Source organism: Penicillium diatomitis (genome assembly GCF_028827545.1).
Source record: "Penicillium diatomitis strain IBT 30728 chromosome Unknown utg000004l_segment0_segment0, whole genome shotgun sequence".
In the NCBI taxonomy this organism is placed as follows: domain Eukaryota; kingdom Fungi; phylum Ascomycota; class Eurotiomycetes; order Eurotiales; family Aspergillaceae; genus Penicillium; species Penicillium diatomitis.
In genome coordinates this window covers 4,471,605-4,492,420 of record NW_026623176.1, presented here as the reverse complement: position 1 = coordinate 4,492,420, position 20,816 = coordinate 4,471,605, and the positions used below count along the sequence as shown (strand labels likewise).

The window sequence follows — 20,816 nt, the reverse complement described above, 5'->3', positions numbered from 1 at the left end:
CGACGACTAAATACGATTATAGAAAAAGATATCTATCTATTACTACTTATTAATAAGATAATAGACCGGTTAGTCTATATAAGATGCTTTACTAAACTCGACGTATAGTAGAGATTCTATTAACTTAGAATAACGGCGGACTTAGAGGATCTAACGATATTTATAACTCGATATAGGATCTTTAAGTATAAGATTATACTATTTAGGTTATATAGTAGATCTACCTCCTTCTAACGGTATATTAACTAGATACTTAGGAATCTCTTAGATATAGTTACTATCGTATTCGTAGATAATATCCTAATCTTTAGCGAGAACCCCGAGAAGTATATTAAATACGTTTAGGCTATAATCTAACGATTATAAGCTATAGGACTTTAGGTAGTAATCTATAAGTACGAGTTCGACCGAACCGAGACTAAGTTCTTAGGTTTTATTATAGGAGTAGATAGAGTAAGGACTAATCCTAAGAAGATTAAGGCTATTTATAAGTAGTAAACTCCTATAATAGTTAAAGGAGTTTAGTCCTTCCTTAGGTTCTATAACTTCTATCGTTATTTTATTACCGCCTATAGTCGTATCGCGAAGCTACTCTACTAACTTATAAAAAAGGACTATATATTTATATAGAGCGAGGACTATATAAATATCTTCTAGTAACTAAAAACTACTCTTTCTTCGGTATCTATCTTAGCGTACTACTATCCGGAGAGAGAGATAAGACTAGAAATAGATATCTTAAAGGATATTATCGCGGGAGTACTATCCTAGAAGTAGGATAGATTATAGTACCCTATTAGATTCTTCTCTAAGACTATATTACCTAGGAAGTAGAAATAGGATATCTACGACCGGGAGATACTAGCGATTATAGAGAGTATAGATAATTAGCGGGCTAAGCTATCGGGACTATAATATAAAGAAAGATTCGAGGTCCTAATAGATTACCGGGCGTTAGAGTATTTTATATTATTAAAACTTCTAAATACTCGTTAAGCTCGCTAGGGTTTAAAACTTTCCTAGTACTATTTTATTATCCGCTACCGACTAGGATAATAAAATACTCTTATAGATATATTATCCTACTTCTAGATTAAATAATAAGAGGAACTAGAGAACTAGATATTACTACTAGAATCCTACTTAGACCCCTAGATTATAAATAAGCGTAAGACCGTTCGAATTAACTAACTCTATATTAGTAGCGACTTAATTAAATAGTTACTCTTAGTAAACCGGGATAACCTAGAGCTAGAAATATAGCGTTAGGAAGCCGAATAGGAGAATTCCTTAAGTAGATTCGACTTATAAGAAGGAGTACTAATCCGTAATAAGAAGCTCGTAGTCCTAGTATATAGATAGCTACGAACCCGGTTAATCTCCGAAGCCTATAATTAACTATCTTTAGCCTACCCGAGCGCTAAGAAGCTTTAGAAGTTCCTAGTAAGCCGTTTTTAGTAGGAGACTCTCCGCTAGGATATTATTCGGTTTTCGGATAACTATATAATATATAAGTATACTAAAACCTAGCGAATAAAGACTCCGGGACTCCTAAACCTATTACTAATACCGGATAGACCCTAGTAGTATATCTCTATAGACTTTATATATCTACTAAAAGACCGATATAGATATAATAACGCCTTAATAGTAGTCTATAGATTAATAAAGTAGATAGTTTACGTATCCTTATTTAAGGATACTACGGCTAGGGATCTAGTAAAGTTATAGTTAATATACTATTATAGGTAGATAGGACTTCCGGACTTAATTATATCGGATAGAGGACTATAGTTTATTATATTATTCTAGAAGATCCTATATAAGTTAATAGGGATTAAGCGGAAGTTATCTACTCCGTATTACCCTTAAATAGATAGATAGTCGGAAAATATAATCTAGTTACTATCTTAACGACTACGCGTCTTTATAGATAAGTTCGCTAATAACTAGTCTAGCCTACTACTAATAATAGATTTTACTTAGGCGATTTTGTCTTATAAGTCGACTAGGGTTTTACTATACTATACTAAATACGGGTATAAGCTAAGAATAATAGTTAATTAGTAACTTAGTAGTAGCGGACGGGATCTCTATAGGCTAGACCGAGAGATAGCTCGAGACTAGATAGACAAAATTCGCTAAGTTTATAAGTTTATATAGGATAATATAGCTAAAGCGTAGGAATATTAGCGTATCTAGGCGAATTAATATCGTAGGGAGCTAAACTTCGACGTTAGGAACCTTATTATAATTACGATAAAGGATAATCGGTAGATCGTAGAAGGGCTATTAGGTAAACTCTGTCCGAAAGCAGAGAGGTCTTTCCGGATTATTAAGAAGATAGGATACACTTTTCGACTATAACTACTAGAAGGATCGTTACGATATAATATCTTTAACCCGGAGAAGTTACGCCGTACGATAAGTATAGATCTACTTCTAGGATAGCCTATCCCTAAACTAGCGATATAGGTTATACTAGAGCTAGAGTATAATATAGAGATAATCCTTACTTCGCGAATTAACCGGTCGAAGCTTTAGTATCGAGTAAAGTAGATAGGATTCGAGAATAATATAATATAGTATAATACTAGTAATTTCCGGACTACGGCTTCGAAACTCCGGGAATATTATAAAACCTATCTATCCCGTCCGGAACCTCCGGTAAACCTTAACCGTTAGTTAGAGTACGAGGCTCTTAATAAGAAGCTACTAGTATACCTAGACGATAATATACCGTAATATTACCGCGCCTAAGGATAGTCGCGAGTCTAAACAGAGGGTAATATAATATATAGGTAATAAGTTAATAGTTAACTAGCTAGTCGGTTAACTAGTTCGTGAATAGACTTAGAGTATAGAGTTAGTTAGATAAGTTAACTAGTTAGTTACTGTAAACTAGTAAGTTTACTAACTAGTTAGTTAGCCGACTAGCGAGTTAGTATTAACTAGTAGATTAGCTAGCTAGTTAATAGATATAGACTTAGGGAGTTAAGAAGGAGATTATATAATCGATATTTACGTTTATAAGATTAGATATTTACCTACGTATTATTAATAGAAGCCTTACGCGTATATATACGCTAGAGCCTAAGGATTATTTACCTTTCGGTTTACTTCTATAGAGGAACCTTCTATCCGGGACTTTCTATAAGGATTCTACCGCCTTACTATAGTCCCGCCTATAATAGATATTTAAGATAGCACTTTATCTTCCTTATTTCTTCCTTTCCTTTTTCCCCTTCGTCTTAGTTTTCTTCGTTATATAGGACATAGTTACTTCACCTTCCTTCTTCTATACGTAGGTTATCGTAGCTATACTACCTAGGAGTTATAGGATAGTTCTAAAACTATCGAGGCTAATCCTAAAACTATCGAAAGTAGTTCTTAAACTATACCTAAGATAGGTCTTTAGCGTTTCTTACGAGTCCGTAAGAAGACTTAAGCGGCTATAGAGTTAGAGGAATATTTACGTTCTCTTAAGCTTTTAAATATAGCTCTAGCTAATTATATTAAATACGCTACTTTTTTAATTTATAGTATAACTATAGACTTATAACTACTTCTAAAGCTTTTATATTAAGCTTTAGCTTAGTCGACGCTATATAAACTAGATAGCTAGTAGGATATAATATAAAATTATAGTAAGGATAAATAGACTAAATAGATTAAAGCTATAGATAAGGAAATATAGAAGTAGCTAATAAATAGTACTTAGCGCGTATATAATCTTCCTATTAAGGGTACTAAAAAGACGCTTCTTCCGCTTCGATAGATCTTTTATATTAAGGATAATAGGACCTATAAAGCGCGTCTCGTTATAAAAGGGTTTAAGTAATATAAAGGAATTAATTATCTTAATATTTATATAAGTATAGCTAAAGCTTTAAGCTTTAAAATATTCTACGTAATCGCTACGTATTTCGGCTAGTAGATATATTATATTAACTTTATTACGGCGTTTCTTAACGTAGAGCTTCTTAAAGAAATCTATATTTAACTTCCTAATAGTTTTAAAGAGCCTAGAAAATACAGCCTTCTTTTAAAGACTTTATACAGTCTAAAACAGAGTCCTCGCGAATAGTATAATACTATCTATAGGGCTCTAATAGTAATTAGATTTATTCGCTTATAAGCAGACTATTCGGTATTTATATATATTAAATATAAGCTCTATCTTCTTATATACGTTAATAATATACTAATTATTACGCCTTTAGATATATCTCTTATATAGCTTAAGGACTATATTCGAAAATCCTTCGATATTACTAATAATAGTACTACTACGCGATTCCTTACGATTAATATTATTTATATAGATAGTAAGATAAAGCTCTCTTAGCTCGCCTATATTTAAAAGGTCCTCGCGAAATTTAATCTATAAGATATATATATAGTCCCTACGCTATTTTATAATAAGGAGATCCTATAACTATATAAGGATACTACTACTCCGGCGGAAGTTAAAGCTTACCGTAAGATAGTAGGCTTACTTATTTAGCTAATAGTTAATACGCGACTAGATATTATATTCGTAGTTATAAAGCTTATAAGATATATATATAATCCCTCCGCGAAGTATATAACTATATTAAAGCGTATCTTTCGATATCTTAAGGATTCTAAAACGCTTACTATCGCGTATTCCTACTTACTAGACCCCCTCTTTAGATTCGTTAATACAGATTAGGCCGGTAAATATACGGATAGTAGTATATTAATCTCCGGTTTCCTTTTTAAGCTTATAAATGGTATAATTACTTAGGCTTATAAAAAGTAAATATACGTTACTCTTTCCTCTATAGAAAGTAAGTATATAGCTATATCTTTAGCTATCTAAGAGGTATTATAGCTATAGCTTTTCCTTAAGGAACTTAATATAGAGTCCCTTTTATAACTTCCTACTATAATCTACAAGGATAACTAAGGCGCTATTTACCTTACTAAAAGCTATAATTTATACTAACGAACGAAGTATATTAACGTTAAATACTATTATATTAGAGACTAAGTCTCTAGGGAGGTATATAAATTCGTCAAAATCTCTACTACAGAGTAGGCCGTAGATAGCTTTACTAAGCCGCTATAGCGAGTCTAATTCGAGAGGTTCCTATACCTTTTAGGCATAAAAAAGCTCTAATTTAACGGCTATTTAACGGTTTTTTAATAGCCTTTATAGCGAGCTTAATTCTAAGGGTTTAAATATCTTTTTGAGCTCAAAAAGCTATATTAAGGCGTTATTAACATATTTATATAATCACTTTTCATGTTTTAAGTAAGATTAGTAGATCGAGGTCCAGGGGGGTGTTAAGATAGCTTAGTAGTCAGGCGTGTCACCAGCGTGGTACGCGCCCACGCACACTACCTTCGTAGCTTAGATAGGCACCTCTTACCAGATACAATCTCACCATTCCTTTCTCCCCTCTTTTAGGTCTACTACGATCTCCCTGTAGCCTCCAACATTAAGTAACCCTCTTCTTACTATACTAAAAATCTCGAAAATTATATAATAGTATAAGAGAGGACTTAAATCCTAAAAAAACTCTGCTCTACTATAGTTAGTATATAGGATATCCTTCTAGAAGAGACCTAATCTACTAGTAGTTAAGTAACTAGAAGTAAAACTAGAAGAGAGATATCCGATCGGAAACAAAAGCTTCCTTATTTAAATAAACTATAATCCTTATTAACTTACGGAATACCGAAGATAAGAATAAAGAAAACCTAGTCTTTATAGACCTAGCCTACCCGCTAGGGTCTAGTATCCCTAGAGGAGAGGATAGCTATAAGAAGACTCCCTTTATTAAAATACCCTATTAGATAATCTATAGCCTAGTAATTATTAGGTAACCCGTAACCTATAATCCCGGCCTAGCTATATAATAATTAGGCGTTAGGCCCTCCTATAGCTTCTAGGAAGCTTTTATCCCGGGCCTCCTCTACCTAGCCTCGGACCCCTATTATCCTATATATTCTAACCCGAAGGATCGTAACCTCTATAGTAGCTCCGTCCTACCTCTTCGGGTAGCCGATCGATCGATCGATCGATAGAAGAGGGAGTTAAGAGTAATCCCCTCGAGAGTATAGAGAGAGAGGACTATAAGATAGGCACCAGAGAAGGGACTAGTAGGGATCCCTAAGAATTAGTCTTTATACCAATCTAACTACTACGAGCTATCTCTTCCCTAACGATCAAGTCTAGCTACCTTACTAAAGTAGCTACCTTAACACGAGTAGTTAAGCACGGCGGCTTAGCTAATATAAGGGTTTACTACCAGATAAGATCCAGATGGTAGATAGGATATAGTTCTTGTAAGTATAGCTACGGGCGTGACTATATATATACGGAGGACTAAGGGTCCTCACGTGACCGAACGGAGCCGTACGGTGAGGTTATGGCTTATCTAGCTCTGGTCATCGCGAAAAGGAAGGGTTAGAATGCCTAAGGCAGCTACAGGCCCGTGATCACATTTATACTAATCTAACTACTACGAGCTATCTCTTCCCTAACGATCAAGTCCAGGTACCTTACTAAAGTAGCTACCTTAATAATATTCAATCTCACTATCCCTTTCTCCCCTCTTTTAGTTAGTACTACGTTTCATCGTAGCTCGCTAATAGTTATCTCCCTAGTCGTTAAGAGAGAAACCTTCTTTAGCGCTCTAATCGGAGAGGGTATTATCGGTACCTACTATACTAACTAGAGGTCTTTATCGGTTCTTTAGGGATCGTTCGGTTCGGTTCAGGGTTCGAGAGGTTCTAAGGGTAGTAGCGTAAATACGGTATCGTGCTACTCGTTAAGGGTCTTAGGGAAAGTTGTGGGTGAAGATCTCAGGATGGCTAGAGGATATAATACCTTACTGCCCGGCTGATGCTTCAAAAAGGGTTGTAAAAGGGTATATGAGCTCTTGAGATAATGTTGTACTCCAGTTTAAAGAAAAGTTTTAGAAGGACTCAGAAACTATTCATTCAACTTGACTGCGTGGTATCAAGAATCTCAAGAGCTGGAGAGGAGAAAGAAGAAGAAGTTACAGTGGTATCCTAAGTTTTGGGGTGGTGTGCGTGGTGCTGGCGTGGTGCCGCGTCTCCCCTCTGATACTGATTTCTTCTGCAGAAGAAATCCAAGTCCGCAACACCCAAGTCTTCAACAACAGGCAAAGCATGGTATACGATGAAAGAAACCATCGCCGTCAAGTTCTAGCTCTTTTGGCCAATCGCCCCGATCTGGATGAGAACTTTCACAAAGGATGGAGTAGATATTACAAAAGCCCGTAGGCCGGGCTCAGGCTTTGATCGGCGGCCCGTCACGGACTTTTATAATGTCTAGTATGGAGTTACAGAGCTTGATGAATCAGGATTGTAATGTTAAGTGGGGATGTTCCTATTTCAGATGGGTGATGGTAAAGGAGAAGAATCCCGAGACTAGCTATAATTACCAGCATAATACAAAACGTGGATGTCCAGTGGGTGGACGTTACAGCCCGTCTTAGTAAGCGGTCACCCCGCGTAAGAACATGAAAAATGCCAAAATCCCCCTCCCGAAATAGGGCGACGGTCACGTGACCGAACACGCTCTTAATGATCGTTGGACTTCCAGGACCTTCTTGCAACCATTTGCTCACTTACACCTTGACTCCTTGTGTTTCTTACAACCCATGGGGAACTGACAATTCCCCGTCGTTCTCCTCATACCAACAGTCTCCTTGTGTTTCTTACAACCCATGGGGAACTGACAATTCCCCGTCGTTCTCCTCATACCAACAGTCCCTGTGGAGAAAATTTCCAAGGGTGGCGTCGCATCTGAGTGACAACAACCACAACGCGACAATTTCAACGTGTTCAGGACGCTCGCTTTGGAAATCGCCAACCACGATGTCGGAGGATCAGTCAGTTCTGTCAGATGATGGGCGAAATGTCCATTTTTTCGACGGTTTGACGGGTGACATGCTAGGTGGGCTGTTTCAAAATGGATCAGTTACCCAAGCCAACTTTATCGACATGCTCAACATCGTCGTGGTCATTGTACCACGCCCGCTTCTTGGACCGCCCCCACCTATTGTGCCGGGCCCACTTACCGTCAACGCGAGGTCCGGGCAAACTCTATCACAAACCAGCCAACCCCTAACGCCTGGAGATTACGATATCTATGCCCCTGATGGCTGTAGGTATTCTGATGGTCGAAGTGAAGAGAAGAAAAATTCTGGCTAACTTAGATAGACTCCATCGAACTTAGTAATGAGCCATTCGTCCGTCGACTCCCTTCCTACAGTGTTAGTGGCCGCGAGGCGGATTTCAAGAGGAGCGTGCGGGCTAGGGATGGAAAGTGTGTCTTCACTGGGATCGTTAACCGTCGCGCTCGTCTGGATAAATGGGCAGGCTGGGAGGCGGCCCATATATTCCCTCTCGAGAAGGAAAGCTTTTGGGTTGAAAACAATTTCGGCCGATGGATCACCAATGCAGACTCGGGAAACCATCCTGCACCCATCCACTCTATTCAAAATGGGTTTCTCCTTCAGTCACACCTGCATCAGTTATTTGACGACTACTCGATTTCGGTGAATCCAGATGTAAGCGATTGTACCTAAAATACAAGTATACAAGAGATGTTTGCTAATTTATTTAAAGGAGGACTACAAGATTACTTCTTTTATTCCCGACGATGTGGGAGTGGATGGAAGAACCCTTGACCCTGTGTGTCGAAACCCCGACGACCCGAACCGTGTCTCAGACCACCTCCTTCGCTGGCACTTCAGACAGAGTGTTCTCGGAAAGATGAGGGGTGCTGGAGAGCCTTCTTTTGAACATGATTTCCCACCGCGATCTGATACCTTGAAGGAAATCCTGGAGGGGCCTTTTCCGGTTGAACGATTTGAAATGGAACTTTCGTCTAGACTGCGGGGGTGGGAAAAACCTCAGGACTTCGTTCAGTGACGTGATTCCCGCTGGGCCGGCCGGCGCGCGCGGGTTAAGATCAATGGAAGAGAAGGCTCGTGGATGGAGTAGGCAATGAGGGATAAAGATGGGGTGTCTATTCTGTTACTGTTTTTTTTCCTGATTGATTCCAGCATTGTATGTTTACTTGAACGATTGATACCCCCAAATGAGGCTTGAGTTTTTGCCCACGTACTGGATTATTTTTATTGCGAAAGAGAGAGAGACGATCATCCCAGATATTGGATATGATCATCGAGTCTTTAAGACTTCATGTATGATGCGCACTATGGATGGGCTTGCTACCACCATTTCTGAGCACTGTAGAATTAACATTAAATAGTAACACCCCGAGGACCAAGATTAGCACAGTTCACTCGAGATAGTGGGTAATGGATAGCAGACATAACTTCCAGACAAATCATTAAAGTAATAACATCCGTTGTGTGCCAGAGCGTTTACGATATCAACCGGGGCTGGCCTTCTTCGAAAGCAAACGTTGACAGACAGGCGCCATTACATGGCTGGCGATATGTCGCTGGCATCTTCCTCAACAAGTTCTCTCTCGTGTTCTATAGAACAAAAGGCCCTGAATCTTTCGCTCCACGTATTACAACTTGCGTGAATAATTTCCTGCTTAGTTCAGGCTCCTCTAAAGTAGTAATGCTCATAGTTTCATCTAGACTATCGAGGCCTAGTACCTGCTATTTCCTTAATATATCTAGTATAAGCTCAGAACGCTTCGGCGATGCCTAAGCAAGCCAAATTAGTAGTGAGTGAAATCCGTGAAGGAAGTTATTATACTCCTTATTCTAGGGCTAATGAGGCTATTCGATGTGACATAGCTCTTGAAGCTTAGCCCAATACCTATCCAAGGCAAGCAACTGTTGCATATAGTCTAGGTTATTCCGCCTTAGCTCTATATCCATTACGTCGTAGTATTCTCTGATAATCGCTTTTTGACCTAGAATTCGTCGGTAAAAGAATTCGACAACTTCGCGATGGCGCTTCTGGTAGTATTCGTCCTATAAGCGCCTTGCTACATAATACGGACTCAAGCTAATGGACTCCAGGCTCGGAAGGTATTCAGCACCCAGGTCTAAGAGCAGGGAGATAGTTTCCTTTTGACCATCCTGGGCAGCAGCTGATAGAGGTGTTCCCATTTGCCCCGATGGATGAAATATATCATAGCTATTCTTCAGTAGGACATGGGCAACTTCCACGTGGCCGCGCATAGCAGCAGCATTGAGCGGCGAGCCAATGATATCATCTATTTTCCATTCATACTCGTTCTCTACAAGGGTTTTGACCGCGGCTCTATGATCGAGCCAAGCCGCGATTATCAAGGGATCTCCGCACTCATACTTTCCTTTTTGTTCACTTTTTTTTGGACATGGTAGTTTCCCGTGGGAGTCCTAGCGCCTACTCTATTGGCTAACAAGATGTGATAGGGATCAGCTATGTATGAATACTAAGAGGGAGATTTGCGACAAGGATTGCCACCGCTGGTTCGGCAACCAATTGCAGTGCTGATCACAGAGCTCTCGCATGCGATCGCCGGCGGGCAGGTTCTTACTAGGCAAGGGTATCAACCAGAAAGCCATGATACCTGTAATCCATAATCACACATTCGCGTTCCCTGGTGTCCAGGTAAGCTAAAGCTGTATTGGTAGTATGCCTCAGTATCGCTAGTTTAATAGATTGAAAATAATGATTGGTTCATCAAAAGGGTAGAGATCAAGGGGACGGGTGCTAAATCATTAGCGCTGCGGATACTGCGTCTACGCCATACATCGTCGAAAAGATATATACGGCCCGGATGCTGATGAATTTCGCCCTTAGCGTTGGGAAAACGACGCCCTGGGGAATATGGAATGGGGATACTTGCCTTTCAACGGTGGACTAAAGATCTGTTTAGGTCAGGGCTTTGCGCTCTTGGAAGCGTGATTCACCATTGTGAGATTGCTGCAGATTTTTAAGACTATTCATGGAACAGAGAAGTCGTTCAAGTTGCCACTTGGGCAGGAAAAGCAGGTACTCACATTGGTGGTCTCGAGTGATGATGATTGTTGGGTCAGAATGAGAAGACACGGTGCTATGGATTCAGGTGAATTTCCTATTACAAGGAGTCACTTTCGCCTTTTTACCTTTTCCATTGAGGCCTATGATCTTTATGATCTTTTCGCTTCACAACGGCGAGTTTTGCCTCTTGAGATTTGTTTTACTTGTTGAACGGCATCTTTACCATACGAACCAGAAGCCATGTAGCAACAATATAATTTACCCTCTCGAGATAGGACCATTCAAATTGCAAAATCTCATTTGACTCGTCAATGGATGGATGACCTAGCCCAAAGCAAGACATTCTACCTAGCACGGGCTTATCTTGACGTCATCTCCTCCATGTACGGGCTGATCTTACCTTAAGACCTATCGGAGTGTTGAGATAGAACTCCGTATCAAGGGCCTACCTGAAACTGGCCCTGGTGCACCGATGTGCTCCAATATGTTCTCTTGTCTTTGATGTACAGCTGCATCAAGCTTTTTGCTATTCCAAATATTTTCAAAATATCCAGCCACCACCAGCATTTTGAGCTGAGATAGATGCTGAGGTGCCTTTATCGCCCCTCCGTGGGGCCTTCAGGTCTGATAGCCCACACATCCAGAGTAATCTATGCCCTTACCGAAGACGACAAAAGGTACGTAGCACTGTACCGAATTTAGTGGGCGCAAAGCAAAGGGCAAGATGGAGGAAGAATCTTTTTGGAAAGAAAATCCGCTAACATCTGATGTTTTCTGATCCATTCAAAGCATATGGAACGCATTCGATACATTCGCAGGAAAGAATGGCGGAGGATGGACCATAAATAGCGAATCTCTAGAGACACCCACCTGCAAGATGTCTTTACCGACGCCAACTTACCATGTAAGAGATCAGGGCTTCTCATCCGAAGTAATCTACAGTTAATCGCACAAAATAAAACAAAGTGACCGTAGCACTCGAGTGTGCATATAGCCAGGAGCCCCCTTAGTCTATGAATTTTGTCCCTGATGTGTGCACGTTGGTATCATTTCGCATGACAAACAATCCGGACGACCCTTCTAACATTGTGCGCTTCCACGATTGTACCGTCAATGCTCATGAGGGGGAAGATCTTGTTGAACTATGACCATTAGCTCCCATAGCAGTGCTTTAGCAATCTGGTTCATGTCCAGCCGTAGGCGCATGCTACATCGAACCGAGTTGAATTGAGACATGTACACCCCTCTTTGAAGACTAATTTCGTCGTAGCTTATTCTTTCGTAGCGACGATGATCCCCTCTCCACCGGCTGGAGGCTGGTGGAATGAAAGATCCTTCAAACCGACGGATGTCAGTAGGGCACGCCACTGCTTCTCCGTTCGCTCGAAGGCGCCGACTTGAACCATCATCATGATACTGATGCAAGCGGTAGCATAATCACAGTTCCGGTCGGGAATTATCTGGTCATTGATGATTAGACGAGAGTAACCTGGCTCCATCGCGGCCACGATGTTGCGGAGGATGTCGCTAGCTTGCTCGTCGCGCCAGTCGTGAAGGATCCAGTGCATATAATAAGCGCGAGCTCCTGTGCCGCTTATCAGTTTCTCATCATTCCAGTACCGAAAGTTAAAGAAAGCAGACGGACTACACAGTACCTTTGACTGGCTGAGGAGTGAAGAAATCGTGAGCCATTAGCTCTGTGTCCTTCGGAGCATCCTTCAGATCGGAGACCACCTGGGGCAAGTCCTGCAAGACACGACGGCCTGGAGCGGCCGGAAACTTCTCATTGAACGCATGAATATAGTGGCCTTCACCAGCACCCACGTCGACAAGCAAGACCTCGTCGGGCCGATTTCGTAGCCCGTCGAGGATGGCGGTTTGCACATCGAACCAGTCCACCCAATTCGGGGTTGAGCGCTGCTTAAGCGTCATCCATTGCTGGAAATCTTTTGCCAGGGAAGGGTTCTGGCCCAGCCATTGGAAATAGTCGAGACGTGTATTTTTGGCTAATTGGAAAGGTGTATCTATCGCCGACGTTGGAAACTGATTATTGTTCTTCTGGAAATATTCTGGGGCATATGTGGTAGAAAAATTGCCAATGTCGAAGCTGAACAGTGTCAGACGAAGCGAAGGGGGTGGGATTTCGGCATTCATATGGGGAAAGCGGTACACTTACCATGCTCTGGTGGTTGCTTCAAAGTTAGGGTCTGCCATTAGCATGGTGAGGGAAGATGGCTTGTATGTCTGGACATCAGTCTCCAGCACGTATCCAGAGGCAGAGAGCACTCTTAAGATTTGGTCTAAGCGAGAACACTTGATCAGCAGTAATTTTTGACTCGATGGTTCAGGATAGTGAATCGCTGTCTATCATCAGGGATCTCCGAACGAGCTAAAATTGCCCTTGACAGTCTTGATGCGCCAAGGTTTGTCGACCACCGCAAAAAATATCCCAGCGCACACGTGACCGCACCAGCAGTCGATTGATTACACCTACCGACAACAAAGACACTTGCTCCGGACCTTTTCGCAATCTGTGCCGTAGTAGCTCCCCTGTCTTGGCCGTCACAAATAGCCCGAAAGGCTTCAAGTTGAACTCCCATGCGAAGAGACATCAGCAGAGCGGGTTGCTGTTGTGGAAGTGGTCAGCTTTGAACTATGCTGCTCTGCATTGGGATCTTCCCCGGGGGACTGTCCATTTCCCGGGGAGATGACGATTAGCACATACCATGACCACATCATGAATGACAGTCTCCGGTGGCGATCCGAGAGCCTCCACCAGGCTTCGCGCAGCCTTCAGTGCGCTGTATCGGGTCGCATCGTCGAGCGAGTCTCGGTTTGCGCGAACGGACTGTGTGAGCGCAGCGATCTGGGCTTCCAGTGTTTCGTCTTGGGGGAAGGACATGATGCAGAAAGGAAAGCAACGAAAATCTGAGCAGCACTTGCAGGGGGAAGTTGCAAAAGATGCAGGAGAAGATAAGCGCAGCCACCACAGCGCAGGGAGTATTCCGGTGCAATTAGCCAAACTGAAACGAATCCAGCCATGGGCAACTGAAACGGTTCGCCGGTCCGCCGGCCGTCAGGAACGGGGTAGGGCCCGGACCCATCCCATTCGGAGGGGCCATAGCGCCCCGCAGCTGAAGGGGGCCAAAGCAAAGGCGGAGACACTCGTGTGGTCGCCGGGCGCAGTCGTCGACAAGTAGGCCGCTGCAATCTGCCGCACCTGCATTACCACAATAGCGTTTGTCTGGATCTCAATATCCACTTGGACCCTTCGATTGGGGGCCGAAGCAGATTAATCATCGCTTGGGTTCATGCACGAATCATGGCCTATGACCACGCTTCTGACCTGACATTAGGTTTTGCTTCCAATGTGGTGTGAGCTCATCAGCTTCGTGCAGGGGTGTGACGAGCGCGTATAGCAGGAATCTCGTGGGCTTTTTAAGATGAGGACCATGCTCCTCGGGGCATTCGTTTCCGTGCGCTACCCTCATCATCAGTGATGCAGTAACACAACATTGGTCTTCATGATGATGGCCGACCGTTCGGGACCTGTAGACACCTCATACAGTGGCGACTCGCTAATGGGTGTGTCGATCGCCATTGCAGTGTTCCAGGTGCTGATTGTTGGGCTGAGGTTCTATGCCCGCTTCATACAACGAGTCGCACTCGCATTAGACGATTATCTGATTCTTCTTGCACTGGTTGGTCTTGGTTGTCCATTTTCCAAATCTTTTCGATTCAAGTTACTGATCATCCTCCAGCTTGCCAGTCTAGGACAATCCGCGCTATATATAGTCTGTATGTGCAATAACTCAAGGGCTCAGCAAGCTATCACTAACCCTTGGACAGTGCTGAGGGTCGCGGGGATGGGATACCACCTTCCATATGTTTTGCAGACTCCCGAGAAACTCGTCGCTCTACAGAAAGGCCTCGTTGCGAATCAGATCCTCGATTTCCCTTTCTCGGTCACGCCCGCTAAGATCTCCATTTTATTGTTCTATGTGCGCATCTTCATCACTAAAAAGTTTCGCGTTCTCGCCGGCATTGTGGGGGCGATTGTCCTGTGTCATGGCATCGGCGTGTTCTTCGCCGCGATCTTCCAATGCTCGCCCGTCCAATTTGCCTGGGACAAAGAGATCCCGGGCGGTTCATGTTTTAACCAGCAGGCCTTTTATCGCTACGTGTCGCCGCCGAACATCCTGACTGACGTGCTCATCCTCGTCATGCCGCTGCCGTTCGTCTGGCGGCTGCACACCCGCCTGACACAAAAGCTCGCCCTAACGGGCGTCTTTATTCTCGGGGGCCTGTGAGTGGCATCCCGCATCTGCACACGGATCAACAAGACTGATATACAGTAGGGGCACGGTTGCTAGCATCTTACGCATGAGCATATTTTTCCAGGAGAACGCCTTGACGGATCCAACCTGTAGGTACTAGGTAGTGGTACTGGGTACCCAGCCGGCACACATACATTGCGCACCACGTACGGTTCCACTGCTAACCGTCCCAGGGGCCTCGGTCAACCTAGGAATCTGGACAGTACTAGAAGGCGGCATCATCATTATCGCCGCCTGTCTCCCGTCGATCTGGCCGCTGATCGTGAGGGTCCTTCCCCGCGGCCTGATGAGCAAAGCGGCCTCGCAGGATCGCGGCCACCGGTACACGACCAGCCATGCCAAGCCCAAGGGCGCGGACGGGTTCGCCCGCCTCGGCGCGCACGGGGCTGGAGAGACGGATAAATGGCCCCTCGAGGCGAATCCTTCGCTCGAGAACCAGAGCATTTCTACCCACGAGCCAGCGCTAGGCAACGCGGAGAGTATCTCGCTTCGGAGTATCCATGAGATTCGCCAGGAGCCGAGATTTGTATGATTCACTCACTATCCATGCGCCTCAGAGTAGATCTTGCCCATGGGAAATGATCAATGCCAAACACATGCGCCTGCTCGCGCTGCGTCTTGACGAACGTGATGCTAGCCCCGCGCATTCATGGTGCGGCCGCGTTTCTACGTGCCATCAACTAAGATGAGACTTCCATGGAAACACATAGACCGCGCCGAGCTAGCATGCGACGAGGAACTGGTCAATCATGGTGCGCCCGCTCAAGCTAGTCCTACAGTACAACTGAGAAATTACAGCGTCGCATTACTATTGATCAATTAATGCTGGGTGAAACCGCGCTTGCCGACGCTAGCACGTTGAATAGTTGGGGGCGGAGTAGTCGAGGTCAAAGCGCCGATGGAAGGCCCACTCTTTCGAAGCGAAGTTCCATTGTTTGCTCGGTTCGCAGATGAGAGGATCTTGAATCTACCATTGAGGTGGAGCAGCCTTGCTAAGCGAAGCTGCTAATGAATACAGGCAGAAGTCGGAATATGCAGCTGAAAGGTCTCGGTCAAGTCTTTCACTGAGAGCTTAGTCCCCAGCCATGTCGGAACTTCAGTTTGTCAGAAAGGGGCTACTCGCGAGGTAGTCCTTGCCACGAGGTGAGCATGGAAAAAAGTCCGGTCTCCAAGGTACGCTCAATCATCATATCACTTGACATCGCGTGGAGAACAATAGTACAGCCCACGGAACACAGCAAGGGCTATTCTGTGCCATATACGGTTGTATCAAAATTCTCCGATGATCACACAACCACCGATGGCCAATACCTCACCTGTGTTCCTTATCACTAGGTACCCTCATGATCTATGGATGTGTGTTGGTGTATAGAAAGCGAAGAGTATATACATCAGGAGATGGACACGGGGTGGGTGAGTACGGCATATCAAGTGAATGGAACTTCGTGAGTGCAGTTCCCTGAATGAGAACCTCTTCTCGCCCTGTGCCAATCGCTCGCTTCTCCAACTGGTTCAGATCATGACAACAGTCTCCTACCTAGCCATCTCGTCCGGCGCCTACTGTAAAATTTACTGAGGACTTGCAGATGTCACATCAGGACGATATGGTTTTCTGTGTAGTTCCTGAGGCGGGCGCGCCGCGATTCTTATCTCCGTCAAGGATGAGTCTACAATCTTCACTAACCTTAAGGCGCCTGCAAGCATCGCACGACCAGTCAAGCAGATGACCGAGATCCTCGTTCAACTATGGGGATAAGGTATTTATACCCCTTAAAAGGCAAGGTGGATTTCTCCATTGGGCCTTGCTGCTTGTACAACAAATATAGCCTCTTCGACGGTCCGTACCCAAGAGAACAGCACCGCCTTGTTCCAGCCGCTTGAGTCAAAACCTCATCATTCTCGTGATGTTTGGTGGTAGCTTGACTCGAACTGGAAAGTTGGCTCTCGGGCCGGGTATAATCAACAATATCACCATGGTGGTCCCAAGACATTGACGATGTTCCAACTCTTGATCCTTCGTGATATCAACACCCTCCAAGCACCTGGGTGACTGGCCAATCATTAAGACGGTCGGCGCATATCGTCATCACAAGCTGTTTGGTAACTTCATTGTGGACAGAGTATCGGCTGCCTTTGTACATCTTGACTGTCCCTCCCCAAGAGGGCATTCCTTCAGAACAGAGGTAAAGCCATGGATGTGGTTTTTCTAGCAAACACATGCTAGAGGACTTCAAGCTCATGACCCAAAGTGGTACACTCGATGTGTCAACGTTAGTCACAGGTTCTTGTCCGGTCTTCATCCGGACAGTCCTAGCAACAAAAGTGCCGCAAGGAGAACACGGGCACTAACCGATACAAACAGTCTATTTATTCGATAACACAGCGCTCATGTTGGGTGCGCATCTGCATAATAATGGAAGCTTTATTGCTCACGAAAAACAGTACAATGGAGGGACCCAAGATAGCTTGTTGGACCGTCTGAAACGCCACCAGAGAAATCCACGTTCCATTCCATGATGAACCAGGCTAATCCTCGGTCCATCCTCATGTGCTCGACCAGTAGCGCCAACACCCTAGATACATCCAAAATTGAGGCTCATGAATGACAAATCGAAGTTTTGTCTATCCCGCATTCTCTTGCCTGCGTCTCGGATTCAGTCTGGTCCTCTCATCATCGGGCGATCGATAAGTTCAAGAAGCACGATCGAGGACACGAATTTGAAAGGCTAAGAATTGGAAAAGGCGTGATGAAGCTACAGGACACGAGTTAATCTAGAGACGAATATTTTTCCCGGGCAGACTGCTCCGTGATTCGCGGTGACAGCAGATTGGGAGTACGCGCTGCAAGATTGTTGTTTGAGTTTACTAGGTAGGCCTCATCACGCAGAGGTGCAAAAACAGGAGAGTCCATGGATGATAACTTGCAGGAAGTAAAGAGATAATTCGTGAACAGGAAAGGGAAAATACTGAAGACTATTAGAAATATGACTGCTGGCTCGGCAACCATCAACCACAATGCCCTGAAACCGCTTAGGTTTGGGGCAGAAGCTGAACGCTGCATTGAGCTGGATCCAGATCCGACCAGCTGGTTCACTTGCTGACCGATTCCTCAAAAGAGCTCTCCTGTCTCGGCCTCAGGTAAGCCTTTTAAGATCTATCGGAGAATTGCATCGTAACATATTGCATGTAATCAATCTGCTGTCTTTCCACTTCATCCAAATCGAAGCGGGAAAATGTGTTTGCGGTGACGATTCATATTTCCGCGAGGGCAAAGCTACACGGTCTCAAATAAATACAGACGAGCAGATCAGTCATGATCTATTTCTCGGCAGATGATAATGATTTGTGAAAAACTCACTCACTTCTTGCCAATGCAAGAGTGTCTTCCGGCCCACAACGGATAGTACACTTGCAAGCTATCAATGGATGTAATGTTAGTGATCGGCTTGTTGTGGGCGGAGATACCGGGTGGAGCACAAAAGAAAAGCAATCCTCGGGCGGTGGAACATCTTTGGGACGATCTTGGGGCCATCTCTGTGGCCAAAATCAACGTGGCTCTGGCCAGTGTTTAGAATTGCGATGCAGATCTCCGTAAGAGATTGATACCACCGAATGAGGTGGAAGATCGTAACCCATTGGACTGATGGGAAGATCCCCAGCACGCCGGCCCATTTCCGATGCAATTAGGTGCAGTCAAAGAACTTCCTTTATACATGCTTCGAGATACTCGTACTTTGGCTCTGTTGTGACCGTCTTGCTGGTTATTATATGATCGTTTGGGGTTAAAACAGGTAGACTGCTGATCACCTTGGACTTAACATCGGGATTTTCTAAGATCTCCATATAAAAGCAAGCAATTGTCCCGGATGCTGTCTCTGATCCAGCGAGAAGGATTTCGGCCATCTGATCGATGACTTCTTTCGTCTCCATTTTTGTGCCTCTATGGGGACTGAGGCTTTCATCAATCAGATGCTGAGGAAGATCAGGACGGGCACCCTCATTGCTGTGGGATCTGCTGGATGTAACGGCTGCGATCGCCCTTACGCAAGTATTAGCAATTATATCCTGTCAGCTACCAAATCAACACTGACGGCGATCATCTCTCTGGGTCAATCAAAATGCAGATTTATGCCTAGACTTCCCAGGAATCGTTTGATGTAAACAAGCTGCATTTTAAGTAGACGTCAGCTTGGGAGTACCCGGACAGCGCAATAGGTGCATTACCTGATATCTTCGCGACATGCCTTTGAAAATTGCCGTTGGAATACTTCGCCATATTTTTGCATCGACTTCAAGCTCTAACATCTTCTTCGGATTCGTCTGGCCGAATCCTTTGCCGAAGGAGCACTCACCCATGCTATAGAAAACCAGAAAATATAAGACGTACTTGGTCAACAGATCCTTCTTGCTGTTAACTCACATGTCAGGAGCAAGATTGTGGAAATCCTCCATTAAATCTGTCACTACGGGTCCTTCACCTCTGCCGATCCGAGGAGCCAGCAGCTTGGTAGAGTAGTTGTGAATCAGATCCTTGATGCATGCCGAGAATAGAGACTCGAGGTTGTCGATATATCATATAGTGAATGCGGGTGACAGGAACTTCTTCAGACGCTTATGAGGGTCAGGTCGGCTATGACGCAAAGAAAGGCTGTAAGCGCTCGAAGGGTTCTCACACGGTTTAAAAAGAGGGAACAACATACATTTCTCGAAACAATCCAGGCAGGTTTCTATCCCTGGAGATCTCGGCGGTACATCTTCACCTTTGGAAGGTCTAATGTCATCAAAACTGTGTTTACGGCGTCCTTATCCGAGACCCAAATCTGACGTGGACCAAGAAAAAAGATAGGCCCATATCGCTTGTGGCATCACTCAACATTTTTGCAGATGAATCCTTTTGCAAAGGCATATTGGAGATGCAAAGTCGTAAAAGGCCCATACCAAGGTCTGAAGATCTGAGATAGAGGTGATTGCAATGGTTTGATCACTCCGTGGACATGATTCAAAAATAAAGCGAGAAGGATGGTGAAAAATACAGAAAGAACAATGAGATGCTTCTCAAACATATTATTCACACGGCGTTTTAGGTAGTGTGGAATCTCAAGGGCCATCTTTGTTTGTAGAAGCTTAACAATGGCTAGATTGTACGAGGTGTTTCTGTTGTTCAAGAACCCATAATTCGAAGTAGATGGGAGCACCAAGGGTATGGTCTCGGTTTTATGTTGCCCCAAAAGGTTAAAGACCCTTTCAATGCTCTAGGGAGGTACCTATCAGGTCAGAAATACATTTTTGTACCTCGAAGCTGATTCCCTCTCGTGAAGTTGATGCCCAACGTCAACGTTTCCAGCATGATCGATACGCGAAATTCCGTAAAACTTTAAGCCCCCATATGAGTAAGATGTTCTTGAATCCAAGAAGTCAGACCTTGCGTCGTAGTTACATCCTGGGTTGCACTTATGCAACTTGGAAACAATTTCGAATTCATGACGGCGAGCCAAGTCACATCTTATGGCTGAAGCTGTG

General features: G+C 44.0%; 5 protein-coding genes across 5 annotated transcripts; 2 read left to right on the top strand and 3 right to left on the bottom strand.

Annotated features, from left to right (window-relative positions):
* Window positions 1-7,878: 7,878 nt before the first annotated feature.
* Window positions 7,879-8,937, top strand: N7539_004683 (HNH endonuclease signature motif containing protein; the record flags this gene model as incomplete). Its single annotated transcript, XM_056934285.1, has 3 exons — window positions 7,879-8,167; window positions 8,224-8,573; window positions 8,632-8,937. 3 exons carry the CDS (start codon window positions 7,879-7,881, stop codon window positions 8,935-8,937), a joined length of 945 nt encoding a protein of 314 aa, XP_056791826.1.
* A 3,293-nt stretch (window positions 8,938-12,230) lies between these two features.
* Window positions 12,231-13,861, bottom strand: N7539_004682 (uncharacterized protein; the record flags this gene model as incomplete). The annotated part of the gene is made up of 5 exons (XM_056934284.1): window positions 12,231-12,544; window positions 12,615-13,066; window positions 13,136-13,259; window positions 13,454-13,586; window positions 13,685-13,861. 5 exons carry the CDS (start codon window positions 13,859-13,861, stop codon window positions 12,231-12,233), a joined length of 1,200 nt encoding a protein of 399 aa, XP_056791825.1.
* Window positions 13,862-14,486: 625 nt separating this feature from the next.
* Window positions 14,487-15,822, top strand: N7539_004681 (uncharacterized protein; the record flags this gene model as incomplete). Its single annotated transcript, XM_056934283.1, has 5 exons — window positions 14,487-14,660; window positions 14,721-14,757; window positions 14,809-15,265; window positions 15,318-15,385; window positions 15,470-15,822. Coding segments are annotated over 5 exons (1,089 nt in total), but the record flags the coding sequence as incomplete, so codon positions are not given.
* A 2,832-nt stretch (window positions 15,823-18,654) lies between these two features.
* Window positions 18,655-18,968, bottom strand: N7539_004680 (uncharacterized protein; the record flags this gene model as incomplete). The annotated part of the gene is given in 2 exon segments (XM_056934282.1): window positions 18,655-18,830; window positions 18,848-18,968. The coding sequence occupies 2 exon segments, from the start codon at window positions 18,966-18,968 to the stop codon at window positions 18,655-18,657; spliced, it is 297 nt and encodes a 98-aa protein (XP_056791823.1).
* Window positions 18,969-18,989: 21 nt separating this feature from the next.
* On the bottom strand, window positions 18,990-19,396 carry N7539_004679 (uncharacterized protein; the record flags this gene model as incomplete). The annotated part of the gene is given in 2 exon segments (XM_056934281.1): window positions 18,990-19,361; window positions 19,373-19,396. The coding sequence occupies 2 exon segments, from the start codon at window positions 19,394-19,396 to the stop codon at window positions 18,990-18,992; spliced, it is 396 nt and encodes a 131-aa protein (XP_056791822.1).
* Between the last annotated feature and the right edge of the window lie 1,420 nt (window positions 19,397-20,816).